General features: G+C 66.4%; 4 protein-coding genes across 4 annotated transcripts; all 4 read left to right on the forward strand.

Moving 5' to 3' along the window:
- Positions 1–710: 710 nt before the first annotated feature.
- MRPL4 (mitochondrial ribosomal protein L4) lies at positions 711–4,737 on the forward strand. The gene is made up of 9 exons (XM_062178238.1): positions 711–825; positions 912–978; positions 1,070–1,220; positions 2,400–2,451; positions 3,053–3,170; positions 3,798–3,904; positions 3,999–4,108; positions 4,191–4,267; positions 4,517–4,737. The coding sequence occupies exons 1-9, from the start codon at positions 769–771 to the stop codon at positions 4,660–4,662; spliced, it is 885 nt and encodes a 294-aa protein (XP_062034222.1). The 5' UTR covers positions 711–768; the 3' UTR covers positions 4,663–4,737.
- Positions 4,738–9,382: 4,645 nt separating this feature from the next.
- On the forward strand, positions 9,383–17,926 carry ICAM1 (intercellular adhesion molecule 1). The gene is made up of 7 exons (XM_062178434.1): positions 9,383–9,473; positions 10,911–11,168; positions 14,797–15,102; positions 15,385–15,675; positions 15,770–16,024; positions 16,146–16,397; positions 17,042–17,926. Exons 1-7 carry the CDS (start codon positions 9,407–9,409, stop codon positions 17,215–17,217), a joined length of 1,605 nt encoding a protein of 534 aa, XP_062034418.1. The 5' UTR covers positions 9,383–9,406; the 3' UTR covers positions 17,218–17,926.
- A 521-nt stretch (positions 17,927–18,447) lies between these two features.
- ICAM4 (intercellular adhesion molecule 4 (Landsteiner-Wiener blood group)) lies at positions 18,448–19,540 on the forward strand. The gene is made up of 3 exons (XM_062179430.1): positions 18,448–18,829; positions 18,949–19,254; positions 19,422–19,540. Exons 1-3 carry the CDS (start codon positions 18,448–18,450, stop codon positions 19,538–19,540), a joined length of 807 nt encoding a protein of 268 aa, XP_062035414.1.
- A 1,649-nt stretch (positions 19,541–21,189) lies between these two features.
- ICAM5 (intercellular adhesion molecule 5) lies at positions 21,190–27,529 on the forward strand. The gene is made up of 11 exons (XM_062178653.1): positions 21,190–21,271; positions 22,163–22,432; positions 22,640–22,960; positions 23,145–23,426; positions 23,639–23,893; positions 24,022–24,270; positions 24,508–24,750; positions 24,867–25,145; positions 25,239–25,478; positions 26,100–26,366; positions 27,117–27,529. The coding sequence occupies exons 1-11, from the start codon at positions 21,190–21,192 to the stop codon at positions 27,383–27,385; spliced, it is 2,757 nt and encodes a 918-aa protein (XP_062034637.1). The 3' UTR covers positions 27,386–27,529.
- Positions 27,530–27,789: the final 260 nt, after the last annotated feature.

Here is a 27,789-nt window from a genome sequence, read left to right on the forward strand (position 1 = left end):
GCCTCGGCCGAGGCGGGTGGGCACACAGAGAGCTAAGCTGAGGGGCTGCAGGGGGACACAGCCCCATCCTGGGGCACCCACGCGGGAGGACCCGGTCAGCACATCCAAGTCCTCAGGGCTTTCCGTGGGCGTTAACTCCGTGGGAGTTTAAGTTTTTAAATTTTTAAAAATTTTCCCCCGATTTGCTTGAAAGGCAGAGAGGCAGGCGCATCCCGCACCCGCTGGTTCACGCCCCAGATGGCCACCTGGGGCCCCGCACTTAAACCACCTCCACCACCACTGGGTCCAGAGAAGCCGCCGTCAGCCGCCGCCTCCAGCATTGAAAGCTACGAGAGGGGCGTGGCCTACAAAGCTGGACAGTTATTGGCTGTGCTCCCTTGAGTGCCCGCCCCAGAACCGCCCAGCTATGGGCGGGCCATTCTTCCAGACTTCACGCTCATTGGCTGGATCAGCAGCGGGCTCTTTGAGCCGGGGGAGCCTCATTGGCTGGATTCCTAGGCGCCGGACCCAAGGCGGGTCCAGGCCTATGGGGGGTGGGGCTTCTTGTTGAGGGGTCGCGTTCCCCAATGTAGAAAAGGGTCTTTAAACCAGAAGTGAAAAATGGAACCCAGCAGTTAGTCCTGACACGGACGTCGGGCGGGGGCGTGTCCGCGCTCTGCTCCACCCACTCCTCGTTCCAGCGCCGTCGCGCACGTGACGTCATCAGGAGGCGTCGCGCCCGTCCCCCGGGAGCCTTGACCTCCCCGTGGCGTGGGGAGCCGCGCCGCGATGCTGCGGTTGGTGCTGGCCGGAGCACGGGCCTGGCTTCGGCCCGCCGGCTGCCGGGTGAGGCCGGAGACTGGGGCCAGGCACAGAGGACCGAGGCTGGGGGGCCCCGGGGGTCGTCGCTCACTCTCGCCCACCGCTTGCAGGGCCTGCACTCGCTGGCAGGAGAGGCAGCGCGGACCGCGGAGAAGCCGCAGCCGGCAGCGAGCTCAGGTGAGCGGCCAGGGGTCGCCCGGCGCGGGGCTGGCGACGGGGGACCCCTGCCCCTTGATCCTGACCCCTTGATGGCCCCCGATCGCCCTAGGTCTCCATCAGCCCGTGCTGCGCAAATGCGAGCCCCCGGTCTCCGCGCCCCGGCGGCCGGTGCAGGCCTGGGTCGAGTCCCTGCGAGGCTACGAGCAGGAGCGCGTGGGCCTGGCCGAGCTGCACCCCGACGTTTTCGCCGCGGCGCCCAGGTGAGCGGCGCGGGGGTGGGGGTCCGTGAGGGGGCGGGGCTGAGGGCCCCAGCCTCCCCGCCTGTCAACGAGGGATGCTGGTTGTCCCTGCTGCCGGCTTGGGCCAGGGTCAGGGCTGAGAGGTGACAGAACGCTGTGGAGCACGACTGGATTCCAACCCTGCCTTCCCCTGGTGCGCCTCAGTCTCCCCATTGTGCCAGACCTCCGGAGGTTGCTGGGTGACTGAATGACTCCCCTCAAGTGGCTGCAGCTGGGCCCGGGCACTTGGGCAGGGAGCTGGATCCGAAGTGGAGCAGCCGGGACTCGAACCGGCGCCTATACGGGGGATGCCGGCCACCTGCTTGACCTGCGAGGCCTCAGTGTCAGCCCGTAATTACCATTATAAAGACTTTAGGTGGGGGCCGGCTCGGTGGCACAGCACGTGAAGCTGTCACCGGAGACACCAGCTTCCCATATCTGAGCGCTGGTTCAAATCCCAGCTGCTCTGCTTCTGATCCGGGTCCCTGCTGATGCGCCTGGGAAAGCAGCGGAAGACGGCCCGTGCGCTCAGGCCCCTGTACCCACGTGGGAGACCCGGATGGAGCTCCTGGCTTCAGCCTGGGCATTGTGGCCATCTGGGGAGTAAACCAGCGGATGGAAGACCTCTCTCTCTGTCTCTCCTCCTCCTCCTCTCTGTAACTCTGCCTTTCAAATAAATAAAAAATAAATCTTTTTTTAAAAAGGCCCTCTGTGGCTCGCACGGTGATGACTCCACCCAGCGATGCACTTCTCACAGCCGGTCCCCGTCACGCAGCAACATGGGAAAGCCTTGTATGGCCGGCTGTCATTTCCACACATGGTACTGGCCACACGTCGCGTGTATAGAGGCCACGTGTGACCAGCGTCTGTGGTGTGGGACCCCCGGCCATACAGTGGGTGGCAGAGACAGGCGAGCTCCTGTCTCTGACTGTTGGAGCTGACCCCCGCAGGCTGTGAAGGAAGCAGCCCGGGGAGAGTATTTCAGGCAGCGGGAACAGCAGGTGCAAAGGCCCTGGGGCCGGCCTGCGCCTCACAGAGAGGCCAGCTCGGCGGCTGCTGGTGAGAGATGGAGTCAGAGAGGGCCGGGGAGGTCAAAGGGAGGACCCGGGGGTTTTGCCTTAGCGGGACGAGGAGGTCTCAGGTCTACCCCCTCCCCCACAGGCTGGACGTCCTGCACCAGGTAGCCGTCTGGCAGAAGAACTTCAAGAGAATTGTGAGTGCCCCCTCAGGTGGAGCGAGGTGGGGGGAGGAGGGCCTCTCTCTCCTAAAGCCCATCCCCATGGGCACACCCGGTGGGCACACACCCACCCCGTGGGCCTCAAGCTAGCCCAGAGCCCACTGTCTCAGGGGAGAGATAAACGGGTAGTGGCCCCTGTCCATTGGTGACCGTGGGCAGTCGTCCTAGAGAAAGGGACACTTAACGTCAGGTCTGCCACGGACGTAACCACATCCAGGGCGCCCTGGGGAGGGTGGGGACGACAGGAGCGGGATGTGCAAAGGCCCTGTGGCAGGCACCGCGAGGAGCCCTGAGGAGGACGTGGCATCCGTCCAGCCAGAGCCTCTGCCTCTGCCCCGGCTGCCTCCGGCCGCCCAGCTTCTCCCCCTGCCCCGTACCTCCCGGCACCCCAATGCCCTCAGAGGAAAGGCCCAGCCTGGTGCGCATGGCCCTCAGGACCCCCGGCCAGAGGTTCCCGAGCGCCCGCCTCTGTCCTCCCCGTCCTGCCCCCAGCGCGCCGCGCCCGGTCCCTGCGCCCCCTGGGTGGCGGTCCCCCGGGGCCGCGGGGACCCGAGCCCTGCTCCCCTCGCACCCACAGAGCTACGCCAAGACCAAGACGAGGGCGGAGGTGCGGGGCGGCGGCCGGAAGCCGTGGCAGCAGAAGGGCAGCGGACGGGCCCGGCACGGCAGCATCCGCTCCCCGATCTGGCGCGGAGGTGAGTGGCCAGGGGTGGGGCGGCGCCGGAAGCGGGGCGGGGCTTGACCCCGTGGGGGCGGGCAACGCTGGGACTCAGGGACTCAGCCCTGTCCACCTGCAGGACCCCCGGCCACAGGGACCACATGGGGCAGAGAGCCATTCTCTCCCGGCCTCCACTGCCCCCTGTGCTGTCCTGATCCCGCCCCCGTCAGCTCCCGGCCAGCGTGGAAGGCACGTTGGGAGAGGGCCCCTACCCCCATGTTCACCCTGACCACCGGTGCCCCCAGCCATGCTCTGCCCGCTCCCATGCCGCCAGGCCGGGGCGCTGGGGGTGCACCCGATCGGTGCCGCTCCATAGTGAACGCGGTGACGGCCCCAGATGCCCTGACCCAGGTGCTGGGGCCCCTGCCACCCCTGGCGGGGACGCAGATGGAGCTCCAGGCGCCTGCCTTTGGCCTGGCCCAGCCCCGGCTGCTGCGGACGTCTCAGGGGGTGACCCAGCGGACGCCAGGGCTCTGCCCCTGGCACTCATTCGAACGAATAAATAAGACTTAGAGAAACAGGCGCGGGGTGACTCCGCTTCCGGGCGCCCGCTGCATCGGCCCCGGGGGCCGGTCTCTGCCCTCACAGGCCTGTGTCCCCGCAGGAGGCATCGCGCACGGCCCCCGCGGCCCCACGAGTTACTACTACATGCTGCCCATGAAGGTGCGCGCGCTGGGCCTGAAGGTGGCGCTGAGCGTCAAGTTGGCCCAGGTACGCCCCCCGGCCCCACGCCACGCCGCGCGGGACCCTGGGGGCTGGAGTGGGCTCGCCGCGCGGGGCCCAGCACCGCCTTTCTCCCCGCCAGGATGACCTACACATCGTGGACTCCCTGGAGCTGCCCACCGCGGACCCCCAGTACCTGACCGAGCTGGCCCGCTACCGCAGCTGGGGACCCTCGGTGCTCCTCGTGGACTTGTGAGGGCGCAGGGCAGCGCGGGCGGGGGCGGGGACCCGCACACCCACCTCTGCGGCGCTCACCTCCCGGCCCGCGTTGCAGGACACACGAAGGGATGCCCCAGAACGTCGTGGAGGCCACGGCGGGGCTCAAGACATTCAACCTGCTGCCAGCTGTCGGTGAGCCGAGGGCCCCGTCCGCTCCCCAAGCCCCCAGGGCACCCGGCTGCTAGGCTGCTAGGTCCTCGCCCCCGCCCAAGTCCTGCACCTGCCACCCACCCGGTCCCGACCTCAGCTTTCCCCCAAAGCATGCTGCGCGGCCGCGGTCGGCAGAGGGCGCCTGTGAGCCGAGTCCCGCGCCGCGCGCGGTAGGGGAGGGGGCGCGGCGGCCCCGCCCGACCGTCCCCGCCTGTCCCCGCCTGTCCCCAGGCCTGAACGTGCACAGCATGCTGAAGCACCAGAGCCTGGTGCTCACGCTGCCCGCCGTCGCCTTCCTGGAGGAGAAGCTGCTGTGGCAGGACTCGCGCTACGGACCCCTGTACCCCTTCCGCCTGCCCTACCGCGACTTCCCCTGAGCCCCGGGGCTCCGTGTCGCCTCTCTTTTTTTAAATAAATAATAAAGCTTATTTTTTACCCCGAGAGAGTAAGCAGGACAGCTCAGCCGCTGCGGGTTGGAACAACTCCTTGGGGGCGTGCCGGGCGTGCGGCTTACAGACATTGCCGGAAGGCACTTGTCCCCGTGAGTCAGCCCGGAGCTGGCTGAGAGCGGCCCGCCCCGGGCACTGTCGCGCCGCCCGCCCGTCCCCGAGGGTGTCTGCCCCGTGGGCGATCAGCAGGGCCTCCGGGCCCTGGGCCTGGCGGGCGCCCTGTGCAGACCTGGGCGTCCATCAGAACATTGTCCGCTAAGCCCACGCAGGGGGAGGGGCGCGCGCGTGGCCCAGCAAGGCCGGGTGAAGCTGCCCACTGCGATGCCCGAATCCCCTCTGGGCACTTGCTCAAGTCCCGGCTTCCCATGCAGCTCCCTGCTAGCCCACCAGGGGAAGCAGTGGAAGATGGCCCAAGTCCCTGGGCCCCTGCACCGGCGTGGGAGACCCGGAAGAAGCTCCTGGCTCCTGGCTTCAGCCTGGCCCAGCTCTGGCTGTTACGGCTGTTTGGGGAGTGAACCGGCGGATGGAAGATTCTCTAATTGTGCCTCTCAAATAAAGACAGAGTTAGAGAGAGAGAGAGGTCTTCCATCCGCCGGTTCACTCCCCAATTGGCCGCAATGGCCGGAGCTGTGCTGATCCGAAGCCAGGAGCTTCTTCCGGGTCTCCCACACGGGTGCAGGGGCCCAGGGATTTGGGCCATCCTCCACTGCTTTCCCAGGCCAGAGCAGAGAGCTGGATCAAAAGTGGAGCAGCCAGGATTCGAATCAGCACCCATATGGGATGCCGGCGCTGCAGAGGGCAGCTTAACCCACTACACCACAGCACTGGCCCCTTAAATAAACTAATCTGGGGAAAAAAAAAGAAAAAGACCCAGCCTGGGGCACTGTGTCCCTATTGGAGTGCCTGGGTCGAGTCCCTGCCCGGCTTCCAAGGCCCCTTCCCTGCGCATGCTCGCTCCGGGAGGCAGCCTTGACGGCTCAGGAGCCTGGGCCCCCGCCGCCCACGGGGGGGGGGGGGGACTGGGATGGAGTGCATTCCAGCTCGGGGGGGGGGGGGGGGGCTGTGTGGGCCCAGCTGTGGCTGGCGTTTGGGGCGTGAACCAGCAGGTGAGAGAGTTCTGCCTCTCAAATCAAGAAAGGTTTAAAAATAAAACAATTAAAAGCAGACGGCCGTGCCATCAATGAGCAGATAAAGCCCGAGCCAGTGTGCAGGCTGCTGGTGTGTCCGGGCCACGCTGACCATTCTTAAACCCCTGCCAGAAGGTAAAACAACGTGGGTGGTTTATTTAACGTCGCCAGCTCCGCCCCCTGCGTGGGCGGGGGGGGGGGGCTCTCAGCTGGGCTGCCCTGCAGCTGAAAACATTCCTGGAATGTCTCTGGGGATGGCGTCTGAACTCCCAGCACAGCCAAAGTCTGCCTGTGTGTGTGTGTGTGTCTCCAGTTCACTGGCAGGACATCTTCCCACCCGCTGGGTCACTCCCCCGGACACAACAGCTGGAGCTGGGCCAGGCTGCAGCCAGGAGCCAGGAGCTCCATCCGCGTCTCCCACGTGGGTGGCAGGGGCCCAAGGACTAAAGCCATCAGTCACCTGCCACCCACCTCCCAGGGAGCTGCATCGGAGGAGCCAGAGTACTGAACCAGCTCTCTGGCGTGGGATGCTGCGCCAAACACCCTCCCCCTTGGAGCTGGCTGTTAATAAAAGGACCCCCGGGGCTGGGGCTGGGGTGCAGCGGGTCCGCCGCTGGCAGTGCCGCCGGCACAGGTGCACGTCTCAGCTGCTCCACTTCTGACCCAGCCCCCTGCTGACGCGCCTGGGAATGGGGGGGTGGCCCCAGCCCCTGAGTCCCTGCCAGAGACCCAGATGGAGCTCCAGGTTCCTGGATTCTGCCTGGCCCAGCCCCGGCTGTTGCAGCCATCTGGGGAGTGAACCTACGGGAGGGGGTGTGGCTAGGGGATGCTGTAACTCGGACCAGGGTTTGCTGGGTTAAACTGTTACCCGCCTATCAGCTGCGCCTTTCACTAGTGCTGGGGGTGGAGCACCGGATCGGAGCCGGGGTTGGGGGAGGAAGGTGGAGCGGGCTCCTGGCCACACCCAGCCTGGCCAGCGATGGAGGTGCAGGCCATCAAGGAGCAGCCACAGGGACCCTGCTCACTTGCGTTTTCTCTCCTAAGAAATCCTGCCTCGGGGCCGGTGTTACGGCACAGCCTGCTAAGCCACCACTGGGAACACCGGCACCCGTGTCGGACAGAGTGCTGGTTCGAGTCCCGGCTGCTCCACTTGGAATTCAGCTTCCGGGCCGGGCACGTGGGGAGGCATAGGGATGGCCCAGGTGCTACCCACGGAGGGGACCCCGGGGGGCTCCTGGCTTCAGCCTGACCTAGTGCTGGCTGTTGCAGTCATTTGGGGAGTGACTTGCAAATAAATAAATACATCTTTAAAAAGAGAGAGAGAGAGAGAGACCGTGAGAGCGAGGAGGAGGGTGCGGCCCCAGGCAGAGCCGGGACAGAGCCCAGAACACTCGGGAAAACTTTCAGGCTACGAGAAGGAAGGGAGGAGTCGGCCACACTGGGGATGACGGGAGGGACATCAGGGCTGAGGGAACTGCAGGGCGCTCAGAGCATGAGCGGCGATGCCCACGCTGGGGCCAGGCCTTGGCCGCCCCAGCTCTGGGTCCAAAGCCCCCCGGCCGGCCCCAGGCATGCTCCCTGGCCGGCCTGAGCCCGCCTGGCAGCCAACAGGAAGCCATGCCCTTCCCGCAAATGGTGGCGAAGCACTGGCAACGGCTGCTTCTCTTTGCAGGGAACCGGTGCCGAGGGGGCCCAGGACCAGGAGGCGCGCGCCCCTGGGCCCCCTGCCCGCCGTGACCCTGTGCCCCTCACGCCCAGGCCCCAGCCTGGCTCCCCTGGACCAGAGCAGCCACTGCCCCACCAGTCACTAAGCGTAAGAGCAAAGTCCTGCTGCAGTGATGACCTTAGGCCCTTTGCACGTCCCCCTTGTCCCCTGGTGCCTTTCTGGGCTTTGTCACCTCCTAGGTCTTTCCCAAAATATTCTGCTTCAGGCTGATCAGCTGGGGCTGGCAGTTGGAATGTAGCGGGTTGAGCCGCCACCTGTAGCACCGGCATCCCATATGGGCGCTGGTTCAAGTCCTGGCTGCTCCACTTCCCATCCAGCTCTCTGCTATGGCCTGGGAAAGCAGCAGCAGATGGCCCAAGTGCTTGGGCCGCTGCACCCACACGTGGGAGACCCGGATGGAGCTCCTGGCTTTGGCCTGGGGGCAGTCATTCCCTTTGGGAGAATTTTGGAGAATGAACCAACAGATGGGTGCTCTTGCTCTCTCATATAAGTTTTAAAAACTTAAATAAAAGTTCATCTGAAACCCTAACATTTCATATTCCCTCCCCAGGCCACGCCCCCCCCAGCAACAAACACCTGACGCATAGTAAGTACTTAAACCCCCACACCACAAGCTGAGACGGCCAAGCCACCCGAGCGCGCTGCAAGCGGACTCTGCGCCGCTAGGGGGCGCGCGCCGCCCGCGCACCTGTTGGCAAGGGGGCCGTGCGCGCCCCAGAAAAATCCGGTTGAAAATAACCCGCCGCGTAGGATTTTCCCAGACCCTCGAAGGCACACACACGTCCTCGGTCCCACTCTGGTTCTGCCCAGGCCGCCCCGGGGCGGGGATTCAGGACCCCCGAGCCACCCCCTCCCCCAAGAACACAAAGATCCCCGTGGAAATTCCTTAGAAACAGCCGGGGCGCGGGGAGGGACCCCTCCCTTCCCCTTCTGCGCGACCTCCCTGGCCCCTTGCAGGTCTCCATGGCGACCCCAAGCGCGTCCAACAACAGGAAGCTTAAGGCGGCCAGGCTCGGTGCCCGGGTCCCCGGCCTCTCCAGCCTGGATGCTGGCTCCAGCCGCGCCTGCTCAGCGCACGCGCCCCGGCTCCCCGGTGAGCCGCTGCCTCAGTTTCCCCCGCGGAGCCTGAGAGAGCAGCGGGGGCGCCGGCGGCGTCAGGACCACGAGGCTTCCTTCCTGATTCTGGGAGCTGCGAGAACCGCCCCCGCAGCCCAGGCCAAAAGGGGAAGCGAGGCCGCGGGGGTGGAAGCATCCGAGGTTCACGCGCGCACCCTGAGGTTCCGGGGCCCGCGGGTGCGCCTCGGGAGGAGTCCTGGACTCCCAGCAAGCCCACCCTAGCAAGGGGGGTGGTCCGCTCGGTTAAGGAGCGCCGTGCGCGCTGGGGAGTCAGTTTACCCCCTCTGTGAAATGGGCACAATCCCCCAGGGAAGCCAGTAGGCGTCACTAAAGCGCCTAACGCAGTGCAAACAGCGAATCCAGGTTAGCCCGGCCCGGGATGGGGAGGGGACCGGCGGTGCGGTCCGCAGCCCAGCAGCCCCGCCACCCCGGGGTCGCCGCCGCCGCCGCGCCCTCCTTGCTTCAGTTTGGAAACCCCAGCGCGGGAGCCGCCAGCGAGGGAGGAGCCCCCTTCTCGGGCCGGGCACCGTCTCAGCCCGGAAATGCCTAAGCCCTTGTTCCGGAGGGGAAGGCTCGAGGTTTCCGGGAAAGCAGCACCGCCCCCCCCCCCCCGGGCCCCCCGTGGCCGGCGGCTATAAGAGGACCCGCGCGCCGCTCACTGCCCCAGTGCGCGCCCCGCGCCCGGCTCCGCGTCCTGCCCGCTATGGCTCCCGACCGCGTCCGGCGCGCGCTGCCCGCGCTCCTGGCCCTGCTCGCGACTCTGCTGCCAGGTGAGTCCCGGGGCGCACACGGCTGCGCGCCCTGGGCGCAGGTGTGCAAGGATCGAGACCATCCTCCGCCCCCTCGGGAGAAGGGGGCGGCGGGGCCGCTGCGGAGTCGGCAGCCGTGGGCTCCAAGCTACATCCCGCGGGGGCCACCGGGATGGCGCCTCCCTGACTCAGTTTCTCGGGTGTGGGGGAGGGTCGTGGCGCCGCTCCCCTTGCGGGATTCGCGTGGCCGCCCCGCCCCGCCCGGCGCCTGGCCCCGGGACAGCCTGGTCACGCGCTGGAAGGGAGTTAGGCCCCGCGCCAAGCTCATTAATCTTGGGGACCCCTCTGCCCCCCTGCCCAAGACACATTCTCTTCCTCCTCTTCTCACCCCTGGGGAAGTCCAGGGCTCGGGGGAATTCCAGGGCTCGCTTCTCTCGGGGTCAGGAGCTGAGCAGTGGGACGCCGCAGCGCGCGCCCCGCGCCCCCTGGAAACCCCGGCCCCCTCGAGGGGGGAGGACCGGCCCAGGGGCTGCAGGGCGACCCCGCCCCCCACAGCGGAGAGAGACCCACACCTCGGTGCCTTCTCATCTCGGCTCCCTGGCACCCGTGTGTAGCTCGGGAACCTCTCCTTCCTCCGGGCCTCTACCTTGCCCTCCGAGAAATGGGAGTGAGTCCCCTTGCCCCTCTGGGAGATCCTTTGCCGCTGCGGTTCTCCCAGCCTCCCCCACCCCCACCCCCCATCCCATCCCATCCTGCCCAGATAAAGCAAAGCAGAACAGGAATCTTTGGGCCCCTGGCGGGAGGGGGGGGGAGTGGGAAGGGGCGGCTTCCACGGGATTTTCCGGGGGCAGAGTGTGAGGAATGGCTTGGAAAACGGCCCCCTTGCTACTTCCCCTTCGCTGGCTACGCTGCTGGCCTGGCTTGGGTGGGGTGACTCCAATGCACCCGCATTACAGATGGGAAAATCGAGGCCCGGACAGGGGGAACGACTTGTCCCAGGGGGTGAGGAGCCTGATTCGGGGGGAGCTGGCCTCCTGGTGGGGGTGGGGAGATCGGCAGGTGGCTTTAAAGTCGGCCTCTGCCTCCAGCCGCCCTGGGTCGAAGGACACGACTTCAGCGCGGAGGCCGCTGGAGCCCCCCACCCTCGTCACCATGGTTCACTGGGCCCCGGCCGCCCTGCACCTGCACCTGCCGGTTCCTGTGGCCTGAAATCGCTTTCCCTTTTCGCCGGGTGGCCCACACGGTCTCAGTCTGTCGCGGGGAGCGGCGGCTGCCCCTTCCTCCAGCCTGTTTGTTCTCCAAGCTCTGGTTTCGGAACATCGGTTCCTAGTTATCTGTTGTTTGCTCATGAGCCCTCCCGGGGCTCCCACAGGGAGCCCTGGCTTGTGCCAGGCGGCGCGTATGCTGCACGTGTGCGGGGTTGGTCATGCGCGCTCCTTCCGCCCCGCCCCACCCCAGGCCCCGGGGGCGCGCAGACCTCCGTGTTCCCCTCCGAAGTCACGCTGCCCCGTGGCGGCTCCACGCGGGTCAACTGCAGCGCCGCCTGCGCCCAGCCGTCGAGGCTCGGCCTGGAGACGCAGCTGAGCAAGGAGGAGGTGGCCCGCGGGGACAACTGGAAGGAGTTCGAGCTGAGCGACGTGCAGGAAGACAGCACCGTCATCTGCTTCTCCGACTGCCAGAGCCAGTCCATGGCCTCTGCCAGGCTCACGGTGTACGGTGAGTGGCTGGGCCGGGGAGGGGCTCCCCCGGGGGCGCATGGCACTGGCCCCTGCTAATGTGCCTGGGAAGGCAGCGGGGGGGTGGCCCAAGGGCTTGGGTCCCTGTCGCCTGCGTGGGAGACCCGGAGGGAGCTCCTGGCTTCAGCCTGGCCTGGTGCTGGCTGCTGTGGGCATTTAGGGAGCGAACCAGCAGAGGGAAGTCCTGTCTGTCTGTCTCTTTCTCTCTCTGTTGCTCTGCCTTTCTAATAAATAAATAAGGCAAAATACACAGGCTGGGGCGGGTTAAACCCTGCTTGGAGCTCGCCCTGGGTGCCTGGGTTCAACTCCACTTCCAGTTCCGGCTCCCGGCTAATGAGCACCCAGACGATGCCCGGTTTCGGCACAGCGGCAGCCGTAGGAGGATTGTGCGGGCGGGGCTGCACGGCCTGGCGGTGGGGAATTGGGTGTCAGTCCTGCGCACCAGCCCCTGCCAGGGGCACGGGGGCATTTGCCGAAGCTATGCTCGAAGGGCAGAGGCACGCAGAGGCCTGGAAAGGCAAGAAGTGGTTTGGGTGTGCAACGGAATAGTATGCAGCTGTGTAAAAGAAAGAGGAGGCTCTTCCAGGCCAGCTCTCTGCTGTGGCCGGGAGTGCAGTGGAGGATGGCCCAAGTGCTTGGGCCCTGCACCCGCATGGGAGACCAGGAGAAGCACCTGGCTCCTGGCTTCAGATCAGCGAGATGCGCCAGACGCAGCGGCCATTGGAGGGTGAACCAACGGCAAAGGAAGACCTTTCTCTCTGTCTCTCTCTCTCTCTCACTGTCCAGTCTGCCTGTCAAAAAAAAAAAAAAAGAAAGAAAGAAAGAAAGAGGGGGCTCCTTGGAGACTGGAAGGAAGGCACCCCGGGGTGCGCTGTGAGGTTGCAAGGGCCTGGCCCCCACCCCCCACTGGTGGGGTGGAGCCTGTGTGCCGTGCACCCCCCAGGAGCACCTTGGGCAGAGCTGCTCTTGGAGTCGGCGCTGGTGCTGGTTGGGAGGGGTTGTTTGCTCTGTGTGTCTGTGTGCCCTCAGGGGTTCTGAGCTGTGAGAATGGGTCACCAAAGCAAGAATGAACACGCACAATGTGTGTGTGTGTGTGTGTGTGATTCAAAACGAATCAAAACAAGGAAGAAAAACAGAGAAGCGGATTTAAAAAAAAAAAAAAAGCAATTGTTTATCTGAAAGGCACATTTGGGGGAGGGGAGGAGGGAGAGACAGAGAGAGGTCTTCCATCTGCTGGTTCACTGTCCAGATGGCCACAACAGCCGGAGCTGGGCCGATCAGGAGCTCCATCAGGGTCTCCCATGTGGCTGCAGGGTCCCAAGCACTTGGGCCATCTTCTACTGCTTTCCCAGACCACCAGCAGGGAGCTGGACCGGAAATGGAGCAGCCGGGACTCTAACCAGCACCAGTATGGGATGCTGGCGTCGCAGGCTTAGCCCACTGTGCTGCCGCGCCGGCCCCAGGGAATGGCTTTGGAATTACTCACACTTGGGTCCCAGCCCCACTGTGGCTCTTATAGGCCAGGGACCTTGGTGGGCGACCTTGGGGCTGCAGCCCGTGAGCACAGACTGCTCCTGGCACGGCCACAGCCCGGACGCCCTGGGCCCTCGGCGGCCTTGTCTCTGCTGACTGAGCAAGTGTGGCCCCGCCCCCCGGGATAGGGAAAGCCCTAAACATTCCCAGTAGCCCCTGAAACCCCCCCGGAAACCTGTGCTAGAGGCCTGGTGCCTTTCTGCCTGACACTTGAGATCCCAGGCTCTGGGCTGGAGTCCTGGCTCCGCCCCATCTCCCTTGCTGGGCCTTCGGGTGTTGTGCTGCCTTAGCTTCCACACCTGTGAAATGGGTGAAATGGAACACTCCATTCCAAGGGGAGGGGAGACTCGAGCCTGGCCTTCCCCCCCTCTACTCCCCCCCACTGGTGTGGGTGACATCCCTTCTCCACAGAGGTTAGACATGGAATTCCTAGGCGGTGGGCTTTGAGGGATGTGTAGGAGTTTGTTGAAACAGGAAGCGCCTAGACAGAGGTGTGGAACAAGGAGCGTCCCAACGTCAGGCAGGAGAAGTTGCTGACCGATCAGTTAGTGAGGCGGCTGGTGAGCGTGGTCGGACCTGGACGCCTCTCATCGGCGGGGTGTTGGGGAGCGGTGGGGGATGAGTGAGCAGAGGGCTGGACTCAGGAAACAGGGGCAGCCCAGCCATGGGCTTTGTCTGTTCTCCCCGTGGTCTGGGCCCTGGCAGTGCTCAATAGGGAAAGGCCTGACAAATAATTTGAAGAATGAAGTAGGCTGATGTGGAGAGGCCCTGGAGTTCAAGTTCGAGGTCAAGGGGAGGTCCGGGCAGGGCAGACTTGCTCCCAGAGCCGGCCGGGCCAGGCCTGGCTGAGGCTGGCTGGGCTCCTTGCTGGGGGAGGGGCTGAGGTTTCGGGGTGGGGGGGGGAGCCTCAGATGCCGCAGGCTGCAGGAGGTGGCTGGAGACCAGAGCCTGGCCCCTGAGGTCTCTCTTGACCTTTTTCTTTACTGTTTTTTTTTTTTTTTTCACGGCTTTTTTGAGGCAGAATTTACACACCACACAATCCACATGCATTCTTGGTATATTAATAACCTCGTGTGACCGTCACCACCATGTTCATTGCACGGCATTTCCATCCCCCTGAAAAGGAAACCGGCTCACTCTGTCACCCTCTTCAATGGCTAGCCGTGCTCCCGTCTCCAACACCCCCATTCTACAGCTCGGGAAGAGCTGAGGCAAAGCCACAGCCAGGCTGGGAGTCCAACCGAGGCCTTGCTGGCTCCTGGTCGTTCAGTGACACCGCTGTGCCCATGTCCAGGCCTCGGGAGCAGGGGCTGGGGAGGCGCAGACGCCGAGACCCTCCTGGGGGACGCTGCTCTAAGCCACTCCCCGTCAGGTCTGGTCCGGCCCTTGGGCCGAATGTGATCCCTGGCCCAGAGTCCCAGCCTGTGTGCTGTGTGTATGCAAGGAATATTCATTTTGAGCATCTATGAGTACTTTTTTTTTTTTTTTTAAATTGTATTTGAAAGGCAGAGTTATAGACAGAGAGGTCTACCATCCGCTGGTTCACTCCCCAAATGGCTGCAACAGCCAGAGCTGTGCCGATCTGAAGCCAGGAGCCAGGAGCTTCGTTCGGGTCTCCCACATGGGTGCAGGGGCCCAAGCATGTGGGCCATCTTTCACTGCTTTCCCAGGTGCATTAGCAGGGAGCTGGATGGGAAGTGGAGCAGCCGGGACTCGAACTGGCACCCATGTGGGATGCCGGCGGTGGCGGCTTTACCCGCTGTGCCACGGTACCCAGTCCCCAAAAATATTTGCTCCAAAACACATGCAACTTTCTGCTCTCCCCCCACACACACACTTCTTGCAGCCCACGGTGCTGAGGGGAGCAGGCCCCTTGGTGCTACCTACACCTGCTGGTCCCGCCCAGGGCTCACCTAACCACTCAAGAATTTCTGACCGCTTTCCCAAACACTCCGGGCCTTGTCTCCAAAGCTCTCGGCGTTCCTGGCTGCTGAGCTGGCACGGCTGGTGGAGTGTGGCTGCCAGGACGGGTGCGGCCACCGGCTCAAGGGACTTTCCCCCTTGTGCCCCCACAGCACCCCCGGACAGCGTGGAGCTGGCGCCCCTGCCCCCCTGGCAGCCCGTCGGGGAGGACCTCACCCTGCGCTGCCGGGTGGTGGGCGGGCAGCCCCGGGCCCGGCTCTCGGTGCTGCTGCTCCGCGGGGAGGAGGAGCTGAGCCGGCAGCCGGCGCTGGGGGAGCCCGCGGAGGTCACGGCCACGGTGCGGGCCGACAGAAGCGACCACGGCGCCAATTTCTCCTGCGTCACGGAGCTGGACCTGCAGCCCCTGGGCTTGGGGCTGTTCAAGAACGTCTCGGCCCCCAGGCAGCTGCGAACATTCGGTGAGGCTTTGTGTGTGTGTGTGTGTGGGGGGGGCAAACAGCTGCCTTCCCATGCGAGGTGTGGGGGTTCCTGGGATGGCCAAGGCCCCTAGCCCTGGGGGTACCAGACTGCATGGTTCCAGGAGGAGGGTGGCCGGTGATCTGGGATGGGGTGTGGGCATGCCCACAGCCCCTGGATCCCCTGACCCCAGCCGAGGGGTGCAAGGAGACAGGATGAAGAATTCTGGGCGTCCCACCCTCCATCCTGCTCACACCTGCCCTGTCCCCCTCCCCCACCCCCAGAGCTGCCAGTGACTCGGCCACGCCTGGCCGCCACCCCCGCGGTCGTTGAGGTGGGCGCTCAGTGCCACGTGTTCTGCTCCCTGGATGGGCTCTTCCCTGCCCCGGAGGCGCGGGTCCAGCTGGAACTGGGGGACCGGAAGCTGGACGCCACCGTCACACACGCCAAGGACACGGTCAGGGCCATGGCCTCCGTGCGGGGGACAGCGGAGGAGGAAGGCGCCCAGCAGCTGGTGTGTGCGGTGCTGCTGGGGAACCAGCGGGTGGAGGCGACAGCCAACGTGACTGTGTACAGTAAGAGGGGGCCATGGTGGAGGCGGGGCTTTCCCCGGAGGGGGCGTGGCAGGACACAGAGGGGGCGTGGCTCACTGTATGCCCCGCCTCCCAGGCTTCCCAGCTCCCAACCTGACCCTGAGCGAGCCGGAGGTCTCCGAGGGCACCGAGGTGGTTGTGGAGTGTGAGGGCCACAACGGAATCAGGGTGACTCTGGACGGTACCCCAGCCTGGCCACCGTCCTCGCGGGCCCAGCTGCGGCTGAACGCCAGCGCCGAGGACAACGGGCGCCACTTCTCCTGCTCTGCCACCCTGGACGTGGCCGGGCAGGTGCTACGCAAAAACCAGACCCGGGAGCTGCACGTGCTGTGTGAGTGGCGTGGCTTGGCCCATGACCGCCCAGCCCGGGTCCCACCGCTAGGGGGCTCCCCCATCCCCCTGGTCCCCAAGCTCCGCCCCTTGCACGCCTCCCCCTTGCTGTGTTTGTCCAGATGGCCCGAGACTGGACGAGAAGGACTGCCTGGGAAACTGGACGTGGCAGGAGGGCAGCCAGCAGACTCTGAGATGCGAGGCCTGGGGGAACCCGCCCCCGGAGCTCAGCTGCCGCCGCGAGGGGACCGGGGCTCCGCTGCCCATCGGCGAGCTGCGGCCTGTCCAGCGCCAGTTCGCGGGGACCTACCTCTGCCGGGCCGTGAGCTCTCGCGGGGAGGTCACCCGCAAGGTCTTCATCCACGTGTTGCCCTGTGAGTGCGCCCTGGGGCCGGGCGGGGCGGGGCCGGGCCAGGGAGCCGGCTCAGTCCTCACCATCCAGGGCTGAGACACCTGCAGCCCGTATTGGAACGCCTGGCTCCGGCTTCCTGCCTATGCACACCCTGGGAGGCAGCAGTGATGGCTCAAGTTAACTGGGGCCTTGGCGCCCCCGTGGGAGACCCGGATGGAGCTCCGGGCTCCTGGCTTCAGCCTGGTGCAGCCCTGGCTGTTGCAGGCATTTGGGGGGTGACCAGTGGATGGAAGATCTGTCTCTCTCCTTCTCTCTCTCTGCCCTTGAAATAAATAATGGACCGGGGCCAGCACTGTGGCGCACGGGTTAAAGCCCTGGCTTGAAGCGCCGGCATCCCATATGGGTACCACTTCCGATCCAGCTCTCTGCTGTGGCCTGGGAAAGCAGTAGAAGATGGCCCAAGTCCCTGGGCCCCTGCACCCACGTGGGAGACCCGGAAGGGGCTCCTGGCTTCGGGTCAGCGCAGCTCCGGCCATTGCGACCAACTGGGGAGTGAACCACCTAATGGAAGTCTCCTCTCTCTCTGCCTCTCTCTACAACTCTGTCTTTCAAATAAATAAAAGCAAATCTTAAATAACTCAACCCTGGGCCGTGTTTCCCCCGCAGACAAGCACAGTAACGTGGTGATCATCATCGTGGTGGCGGCCGTGGTCCTCCTGGGCACCTGGGGCACCGCTGCCTACGTCTACAACCGTCAGAGGAAGATCAGAAAGTACAAGCTGCAGAAGGCGCAGGAGGCGGCCGCCGTGAAGCTGAACACGCCACAGGCCTCGCCGTCCTGAGCCCCGGCCCCCCATGCGCCGGCCACGCTGAGCAGAGCGGTGGACCCAGACCACGGAGCTGCAGCCACGTCCCCCGGCCACGGTGGGGGGAGGGGCGGCAGGACACAGACAGCATTTTGGGGTCACGGTACCTGCACAGCCAGGACTGCCCCAGGCCTCAGGCCTGACCCGTAGCCAAAGGACTGGACCAGGAGGAGGGAATTTATCCAGGAGTCTGGCCTGGCCAGAGAGAGATTGAGAGAGAGTGGACACACGACCCGGCCGTGGGAACGGGCACTCCCTCTCGGCACGAAGGAAGACGTGACTGCCCACACAGACACTTGGAGCGTGGAAACACAGCCCTTAACTCTTGACTTGGGTGTATTTATTCATTGGTTATTTCGCCAGCTATTTATTGATTATTTGCCTTTTACGCAGGCTGGAGTGGTGGACAGGGCAAGTAGAGTAGGTTCCTGCCCCCCCCCCCCCCCGTGGAGCTCTGGGTCTCATCTCATTCAGGGTGGCCAGGTGCAGCTGTACTGGCTGTGCATGGCACAAACGCGCCTGGTGAAACTAAAACAAGCAGGGCCAGAATTTCTCATACCATCGGCCGGCCAAGCTGCTTTTCCCCTCAAAAAACAACGGGGGGGTGCTTTTGCTGTCTTGCACGAAGACGTCGTATGGACTAGCCATGGTTACAAGCTCAAGGGCCACCCCCGGAGGTCCATCCCATACTCCCAGTACTGGTGCTGCTGGTTACCCACTTCCAACCCACGTGCAACTCTGCCAATGTTCCCCGTGACACGAGGTGGCCAGGCCTCAACATGGGTGCCCACTCTCCAGCAGCTACACCACGGAGTCCCAAGAGACTGTGCCCCCTCCCCATGTGCCCCCGCCATCGCCTCCCTGTTCCTTCCCGGGCACTGTGCAGGGGCAGGACCCCCGGCTCGGGACACCTTGCCCCAGTGCCCGGGTCTGGCGTTTCTCAACTCCAGCTGCAAGCCCTGGGTGTGCAGCTTTGAGGCCCCCACCCTCACCCTGCCCCCCCCCGGGGGGGGCTCGCAGCCAAAGCTGGGCTCTGTTAATGACTTTTGGGAATTCTAGTGACCCTATGGACCCTTCTGCAGGAAAATAAATAAAAATAAAACCCGCAATGACTTCTTGGAGTTTGGAATTCCGGGGGGCCCCCAGGGCGGAGCCTCGAGCCTCCTTATCTCCCCAGCCAGCCGCCCTGAGCGCCCTTAGTTGGCCATGGGGTCTCTCTGTCTCCTGTCGCTGCCGCTCGTGCTGGGGGCCGTGGGCCGGGGAGGCGGGAGCGCGACAGAGCGGGCGCCAGGCCCTCAGGGCGGCTCCCCCGCACCCTCCGGCACCGCGGCGCCTTTCTGGGTGCGGATCAGCCCCGAGTTTGCGGCTGTGCCGCCCGGGCGCTCCCTGTGGCTCAACTGCAGCACGAGCTGCCCCCTAGCGGGGGTTCCCCGCCTGCGCACCCAGCTGCGGCGCGGCCTGACGCGCAGCGGCCCGGGGTGGGCGTCTCAGCAGCTGCTGGACGTGAGAGCCTGGAACTCCAGCGTGACCTGCTTGGTCACCTGCGCCGGGGAGACGCGCGAGGCCACGGCCAGGATCACCGCCTACAGTGAGGCTCGGGGGCTCGGGTGCGGCTGGGGCGGCGAGGGGAGGGAGGCGGAGGAAGGGGGGCGCACGCCGGCCTGACTCGGGGGGCTGGGGCCGGCGATCCCCTCTCTCTCGCCATAGAACAGCCGCGCAGCGTGGTCCTGGACCCTCCGGTCTTGGTGGGCAGCAAGTACACGCTGCGCTGCCACGTGACGCACGTGTTCCCCGTGGGCTTCATGGTGGTGACCCTGAGGCGCGGCGGCCGGGTCATCTACTCCGAGAGCCTGGCGCACTTCACCCGCCCGGATCTGGCCAACGTGACGCTGACCTACCAGCTGCGCGCTGGGCCGCGGGACCTCTGGCAGCCCGTGACCTGCCACGCGCGCCTCCACCTCGGCGGCCTGGTGGTCCGCAGCAGCTCGGCGCCCGTGGCGCTCGAAGTTCTCGGTGAGGCGCCCCGGTCGCCTTGGGCACCGTGGTGAGGGGGTTGGGATGGATGGGGTCAAGGGTTAGGAGCCCAGCAGGAGGGCGCACAGGCCGAGCCCGGAGCTGCACGCGGGTGGGCAGACTTCCGTGGCCCTCGCTTCTAATTCTCCCCTCGCTCCTGCTCCCAGCTTGGAGCTCCGAGTCCAAGGCGCTGGCCTCCGCCTCCATCGCGGCCCTGCTGGGGATCCTGCTGGTCGTGGCAGGTGCCTACCTGCGCAGGTGCCTGGCGCTGAAAGCCCAGGTGTAGAAGGGGGTGTTGGACGGCGGCCGAGCGGGAAGACAAAGGGAATCTGGAACAGTCTGGGGAACCCGGGCCGGATCCATAAAGCCTCAGCCAGCCTCGTTCGTGTAGCCCCTCCAAGGGCAGGGTCTCGCCGCAAATTGCTTTCTCCACGTCTCTCACCTCCCCCCACCCCCGAGGGCGACATCTGAGGTTTTTCTCGCTCGGGGTCTCTCACCTGGCCTCCTAATGCTTCCACCTTCCCAGCCGGTATAGTTAAAAAAAATAACAATAAATAAATAAACCCCCTCTTCTGGCTGGCTTTATCGAAGCGGTACAGACGCTTGCGAAGCCGGGGGCCCTGGGAGGGCCCTGGGCGGGGGGCGGGGCGGGGCGCGCCGTGGCACGGCTCGTGCTGATTGGCTCCGCCTCTCTCACGCAGCGGCTCTGATTGGATGTTAAGTTTCCTTTCCCACCCCCGGACCGTGCGCCCTCGCCGAGGCCCACGGTGGAGCGAGGACTCGCTCCCCACCGCGCGTCACGAGCGCCGGGGCTGAGCCCGCAGATGGGCGGGGTGGCATGGGCATATGGGGGGGCCACGGGTGGTTAGACGAGGTACCCCGGTAGTGACAGCGGGAAGGGCTCACCAAGAGGAGCCACGTGAGATGCCTTGGCAACGTCCAGGTGGTGGCCGGCAGGCCAGGTGGGCGCATGGCAGGGGTTGGGTCGGAGGTGGCAACGCCTGGGCCCGGATGTGGCAAGGTCAAAAGCATCTCCGAGGGTCTGTCGCGCGCGCGCGCTCGCGGATGCCGGGGTCCGGGGCCCCGCCCGCCGCTCCGAGGGTGGGCGCTCCACGGCGGCTCGCGCTCTCGGCAGCCGAGCAGACACATGCCCGCTGCACGCTGGGTAAATACAGCCCCGGAGCCGAGCCGACTCTCATTTAGACGCCCGCGAACGCTGCGCGCACGCACACGTGTCTGCGACTCGCTGGCACTTTGGTCCCCGCCCCCTCCGTCGCGTGCCGGAGCCGAGCGGGAGGGGGGATTAGGGGTGTGGCTGTAACCCCGAGCTCGCCGTGGGAGCAGGGAAATGGCTGGGGCGGGAGGCAACCCAGCACCCTCTCCCCCCCACCCCGCCTAGAACTGCCCTTTCCCGAGGCGGCGCTCCCCAAACCTCTCCAAGCCCCCAAATCCATCCGCGCGCCCTAAGGGGGGCGCCGGTGGGTGGAGCTAAGCATAGAGGCGGAGCCGAGAGTCCGGTTGGTTATCCGAGCATCCAAGGCAGGGGTTTGGGAAGGGCAATCCAGCATCCCCCTCCCCGCCCCCGCCTCCTCCCCGACCTCCGCGCCGCAGCCCGCGATGACGCGGGAGAGCGCCGTCGCCCCCACACGGCTCCCGGCTACCGGGCGGGCCTGCACGCAGACCCCCGGGGGTCGCTCGCTCCCGCCAGCTCGCCTGCTCCAAGGCCCGGAGCCCCGCGCACGCTCGCCGCCCGCCCCCCGCCGCCTCTGCCGCCGCCCCCTCCTTGGAAACCAAGTTACCAACGTTAAACCAATCCCTGAGCGCAACTCTGCCTCCCCCACACTGCGCCCGCCGCGCCGCGCCGCGCCGCGCCGTCCTCTGGCTCAACTCGCCACTCGCGCTCCCCTCGCCTCCTGCGCTTCCCCCGCGGCGGCGATGCCAGGGCCTTCGCCAGGGCTGCGCCGGGCGCTACTCGGCCTCTGGGTAGCCTTGGGCCTGGGGATCCTCCGCCTGTCAGGTAAGAACCCGCCCCGGCTCGGGGTGGACAGGGCCGGGGGCGGAGTTCCCAGACCCCTCCCGGCTCCGCCCTCGCCTTGCTCCCACGCTCCCGCCCTCTGCCCTGAGCCCCGATCTCCTCGCCTCTCCCCTTCCCCCCCTACTCCGCGCTCACCCGAGTCTCCACCCGAACCCCTCCTTCGAGCTCCGGGGTGCTCATCTGCACCCAACCCTGCGCCCCGGAGACCCCAGGGTCTCTGCGGTTCCCCCCGCCTCGGGTGGCTCTTCCCGCTTGGCTGCACACCGTGGTCCACCGACTGGCATCTCCCCCACTCGCGATCCGCAAAGACCCCCAGCTCCCCAACCTTCGTGACTCAGAAGCGCTGTTCTCCCTCCATCCGGAGCCCTGGCAACCGCGTTCCTCCTTCCTCCCGCGAGCCTAGCCGCGCGCCCTCTTCCCGCGTTCCTCACCCAGGTCTGGGGTCTTCCTTTATTTCCGACCCAGCCTCATCTGGGATTTGCCTTTGCCCCCAGCCTCAGACTCCCTCTCTCTTGGAAGTCGGCCAAGACCCCGAGAACTGGTTGACTCCCCAGTCCCTCGCCCGGGGTCCCTTCCAGCGTTGCTGTGTGCTTGAAGGACCCCATCTTTCCTCTCGCCTCCCCCCACCCCACCTCGCCATGCTTTCTCACGGCTGCATGGGCGTCTGGGAGACCAGGGGTCTCCTCCGCCATATCTCAGAGAGTCCCTCCCGGAGCGCACCTGCACCCCCGAGGCCTGGGCAGGGCACGGCACTCCCGGGTTCATTCCTGGATGTGGTCTCTGCTTGGCCCCCAGGACCCCTTGACTCGGGGTAGGGGCACTAAGATCTCAGGGCGTTGGCGCCCCAGGCTGAACCCGCGTTTCCTCGGGCAGCGGTCGCTCAGGAGCCCTTCTGGGCGGACCTGCAGCCCCGCGTAGCGCTCGTGGAGCGCGGGGGCTCGCTGTGGCTGAATTGCAGCACCAACTGCCCTCGGCCGGAGCGCGGCGGCCTGGAGACCTCGCTGCGCCGGAACGGGACCCAGAGGGGGCTGCGCTGGCTGGCGCGGCAGCTGGTGGACATCCGCGAGCCGGAGACCCAGCCCGTCTGCTTCTTCCGCTGCGCGCGGCGCACGCTACAGGCGCGTGGGCTCATTCGCACTTTCCGTGAGTTCTGGGTGGCCACGCTCCTACTCCACTACTTTCGCTCCCTCTCCGGCCCCGCCCCCTGGGTCCCGGGGGCCGCCCCCTTCAGACCCCGCCCTCTGGGTCCCCGCGCCCTGCCCCTCTCGGGCCCCGGATCCCCCTGGGCTCCACACCAAACCCCTGGAAGCCCAGGCGTTTGCAAGAGCCGCGGTTCCCCCCACCTTGCAGAGCGGCCGGATCGCGTAGAGCTGGTGCCGCTGCCTCCCTGGCAGCCGGTGGGCGAGAACTTCACCCTGAGCTGTAGGGTCCCGGGCGCCGGGCCCCGTGGGAGCCTCACATTGACCCTGCTTCGGGGCGCCCAGGAGCTGATCCGCCGCAGTTTTGCGGGAGAACCGGCCCGAGCGCGGGGCGCGGTGCTCACGGCCACGGTGCTGGCGCGGAGGGAAGACCATGGAGCCAATTTCTCCTGCCGCGCGGAGCTGGACCTGCGGCCGCAGGGCCTGGCGCTGTTTGAAAACAGCTCGGCTCCTAGACAGCTCCGGACATACAGTAAGTGGGGGTGCGGAGGGGGAGGGGACCCGGCCAAAATGCCGACTTGGACACCGGTTCCCGCTGTGCCTGTGAGATGGCACCGCGGGCTAAGTGCTTAGTACATCCTGAGCGCTCACTCCACTCCGTCTGTATCCAAAGTCCAGCTGGTCTTTGACCACCACTTCCCCACCCCCACCCCCAGCCCTGCCCCTGGACTCGCCGCGTCTCCTGGCCCCCCGGGTCCTGGAAGTGGACTCGCAAAGCCTCGTGAGCTGCACCCTGGACGGACTGTTCCCAGCCTCGGAGGCTGGGGTCCACCTCGCGCTGGGCGACAAGAGGCTGAATCCAGAGGTCACCCTCGAGGGGGACGCAGTCGTGGCCACTGCCACCGCCACGGCAGAGGAAGAGGGCATCAAGCAGTTGGTCTGCGCCGTCACCCTGGGGGGCGAGCGGCGGGAGGGCCGCGAGAACGTGACCGTCTATAGTAAGAGGGAACCAGCCGGGACCTCGAGGGCGCGGCCGGAGGGACGCGAGGGCGGGGCGACGGGTGGGCCTCGGGACCGGAACAGGCGGGGCCTGATCCCCCGACGGGGGGAGGGGACGGATGGGGGTTGAAGAGGCAGGACCCCGCAGCAGGTGGGTTCCTGCATATAGGGGGGCGGGCCTTGACGGGTGGGACGGACATTCCGCCCCCAGGTTTCCCGGCGCCCCTCTTGACCCTGAGCGAACCCAGCGCCCCCGAGGGGAAGTTGGTGACAGTAACCTGCACAGCCGGGGCCCGAGCCCTGGTCACCTTAGAGGGAGTTCCCGCTGCAGCCCCGGGGCAGCCCGCCCAGCTCCAGTTTAATGCTACCGAGAGCGACGACGGACGTAACTTTTTTTGCGACGCCACTCTCGAGTTGGACGGGGAGACCCTGAGCAAGAACGGGAGCGCAGAGCTTCGTGTCTTATGTGAGTTGTTAGCCGCCCCTCCCCCCTCCTCCACGTCCTGGCGACGCCCGAGGACCCGCCCGGTCCCAAGGCACGGCCATTGCTGTGGATGCACGCGCAGCCTGTGTGTCCCGCGCCCTTGCCCGCAGACGCCCCCCGGCTGGACGATGCGGGCTGTCCCAGGAGCTGGACATGGCCAGAGGGCCCAGAGCAGACGCTGCGCTGCGAGGCTCGCGGAAACCCAGCGCCCGCAGTGCACTGCGCGCGGTCCGACGGCGGCGCGGTGCTGGCGCTGGGCTTGCTGGGCCCGGTCACTCGCGCGCTCGCCGGCACTTACCGCTGCACCGCGGCCAACGTCCAGGGCGAAGCGGTCAAGGACGTGACGCTGACCGTAGAGTGTGAGTCGGGGTGCGCAGGGCGCAGCTCTGACACCTGTGGGGTCTGAAAGTGCGCCCTGGGCCAGGCTGGCGAGCGAGAGTGCGCAAAGGTGTTGGAGAGGGCTGGAGGGGCGTGGCTCTGGGCGGAGCTTTGCCCAGGTGGGCGGTCGAGGCAGGCTGAAGTTTTTCAAGCTGCCCTGGTTTGGGGGGGAGGGGTGTAGGGCCGATAGGCTGAGCCACGCACGCTCCCCTGTGCAGACGCACCGGCGCTGGACAGCGTGGGCTGCCCGGAACGCGTGACGTGGCTGGAAGGAACAGAAGCGTCGCTGAGCTGTGTGGCACACGGGGTCCCGCCGCCCAGCGTGAGCTGCGTGCGCTCCGGGCAGGCCGACGTCATCGAAGGGCTGCTGCTGGTGGCCCGGGAGCACGCGGGCACTTACCGCTGCGAGGCCATCAACGCTCGGGGCTCTGCGGCCAAAAACGTAGCGGTCACGGTGGAGTGTGAGTCTTGGGCAGCGAGTGGGCGGCCGGGCGGGGGCTGTCGGGACGGCTCCGACTGGACCTCGTGCCCGCTGTGCGAACCCCGGCTCCGCTGCGCCTCTGGCCCCCACCCCCAGATGGTCCCAGTTTTGCGGAGCGGAGCTGCCCCAGCAACTGGACGTGGGTGGAAGGATCGGAACAGCTGTTTTCCTGCGAGGTGGAAGGGAAGCCGCAGCCAAGCGTGCAGTGCGTGGGCTCCGAGGGCGCCAGCGAGGGGCTGCTGCTGCCGCTGGCGCCCCTAAACCCTAGTGCCAGCGTCCCCAGCGTCCCCAGAGACCTGGCACCCGGGATCTACGTCTGCAACGCCACCAACCCGCACGGCTCCGCGGTCAAAACAGTCGTCGTGAGCGCGGAGTGTGAGCGGGGCCCGGGCGGGCGGGGAAGCAGGCGGAGCCCCGGGGCCCCGGCCCCGCCCTGACGCGCCCCTCCCTCCCCCACCCCTACGGCAGCGCCGCCGCAGATGGACGACTCCACGTGTCCGAGCGACCAGACGTGGCTGGAAGGGGCCGAGGCTGCGGCCCTGGCCTGCGCCGCCCGGGGCCGGCCCTCCCCACGAGTGCGCTGCTCCCGGGAGGGCGCGCCCCGACCTGAGCGGCCGCGCGTGTCGCGGGAGGACGCGGGCACTTATCTCTGTGTGGCCACCAACGCGCACGGCTCGGACTCCCGGACCGTCACTGTGGGTGTGGAATGTGAGTGGGCGGCCGAGGAGGAGGGGACTCCACGCGAGTTCCATTGTCTGGGAGGGGGCAAAAACCTGGAGGGTACGAAAATCCTAGGCGGGGGGGGGGGGCACAGCCCCTTCCGGTTCTGGGTCAGAAGGACCCTCCCTCCTCCCACTCACTGAAGCAGGGTGCCGAATTTTAGTCCCTAACGCAGCCCAATATAATTTTTAGTTTTCATTTTATTTGAAAGGCAGAGAGAGATGTTCCACTCACTGGTTCACCCCCTACCCCCAAATGCCCGAAAAAGCTGGCGATGGGCCAGGCCTACAGCCCAGGGACCTAGAGCTCCATCCAGGTCCCCCACGTGGGTGGCAGGGGCCCAAGTACTTGTGCCATCATCGGCTGCCTCCCAGGGCGCGCCTTCTCAGCAGGAAGCTGGATGGGAGGTGGAGTAGCCAGACGCGAACCGGGCGCTCCAGTTAGGGATGTGAGCGCTCCAAACAGCCCTGCTCTGAGGGTCCAGGGCGCTGATCCGAGGGAGGAGCCTCGCCTGCCCTGCCCACGAGGGGGTGGCTGAACGGGAGGGGGGACCCGCTCAGCGGCGGGGCCTGCGCTCAGCGCTCCCCTCGCTCCCGTGTCCCCCTGCAGACCGGCCCGTAGTGGCCGAGCTGGCGGCCTCACCCGCGGGAGGCGTGCGCCCGGGCGGGAACTTCACGCTGACTTGCCGCGCGGAGGCGTGGCCCCCAGCTCAGATCAGCTGGCGCGCGCCCCCCGGGGCCCCCAACATCGGCCTGTCGAGCAACAACAGCACGCTCAGCGTGGCCGGCGCCATGGGCAGCCACGGCGGCGAGTACGAGTGCGAGGCCACCAACGCGCACGGCCGCCACGCGCGGCGCATCACGGTGCGCGTGGCAGGTGAGCGGCGGGGACGGGCTTGGGGGCGGGCCCTGGTCGCCCGGCCGCGTCTCGGCCTCCCTCGGGGTCCCCACGGACGAGAGCTGGGTGGACCTGAACGGGAGTCAGGGGCCGCCAGCTAATGGCCGGTTATGGATGGGAGGCGCAGCGGGACAGGGCGCGCTGGGCTGGAAGGCAATTCCAAAAGTTCGTGGAAAAACGCATTGAAAAGATGACCTGATTTTGGTGCAAAACTCGAACTCCATACGCAGTTTTTCCTAAGGAGGCATTGCCCATGAACTTAGTACAGACCCCTCCCCCCCATTAACTTGGGGTGGGTTCCTGCGTGGGGGAGGGGATCCAATTCACTCTCCGCTGTGTCACTGTGGGGAAAGGGGATTGGACGGGGATCAGGAACAAAAGATCCGGAGGCCCAGCTAGGTCCCCTCCCCCACTTTGTGCAGTTCCTGGGGCTGGGGTCTTCCTGGGCTGGAGGCCACGCTGGCGGGCTGATCCGACCTGTTGGGGGATGGGCGGAGCTGACTCATCGGGGAGGGGCTTGAGCACAAAATGGGCCTTCGTCGCCACGGGCTGGAGAGGCTTGTAAACTGGGTCTGGGGTCGCACTAGCACACGGGGTGGGGGGCGGGGGGCGGGCTGCCCGGCACAGGAGGACGGACCTGCTGCTCCTGGGGAGGCGACAGGGGTGGCTCGGGGTTGGGGGAGCCCCGAGCCTGCGCATTCTCCGTGAGGGTCTCCCCAACCCGCACAGGTCCGTGGCTGTGGATCGCCGTGGGCGGCGCGGTGGGGGGCGCGGTGCTGTTGGCCGCGGGCGCCGGCCTGGCCTTCTACGTGCAATCGACGGCGTGCAAGAAGGGCGAATACAACGTGCAGGAAGCCGAGAGCTCGGGCGAGGCCGTGTGTCTCAACGGCGCGGGCGGTGGCGCTGGCTCGGGCGCGGAGGGCGGCCCGGAGGCGGAGGACTCGGCCGAGTCGCCCGCGGGGGGCGAGGTCTTCGCCATCCAGCTGACGTCAGCCTGAGCCTGCTCCCCTCTCCCCGCGGGCCGGGGGACGCCCCCCAGATGCACACGAGGGGGGCTTCTTTACCGTTCTATTTATTATTTATTCAGCTCAAGGGGCGCTACCCCCATTTTCTACCCACTTTCCCCAGTAAAGTTTATAAAAAACGACTCAGCCCCGATTGCTCTCTGCGATGGGACTCAGGTCCGAGTTCGAATCAGTCTTGCGGGCAGAAGTGTCTTGGCGGGCACAGCCTACTAGGGGGCAGGCCCCCTCCGAACCTTTTTTCCAGGAGTGCCAGGGAGCTTGGGCGGGCCCCTGCTCCTTCCTCCTCCTCCCCCCTGCCTTATCTCTTCCGCCCAGTGCTGCCCTCTGACCCCATCTGGGGAGGTGGCCCGCGGTGCTGTCCCCAGGCCTGGTTACTG

This window comes from Lepus europaeus, chromosome 20 (genome assembly GCF_033115175.1).
Source record: "Lepus europaeus isolate LE1 chromosome 20, mLepTim1.pri, whole genome shotgun sequence".
Classification (NCBI taxonomy): Eukaryota; Metazoa; Chordata; class Mammalia; order Lagomorpha; family Leporidae; genus Lepus; species Lepus europaeus.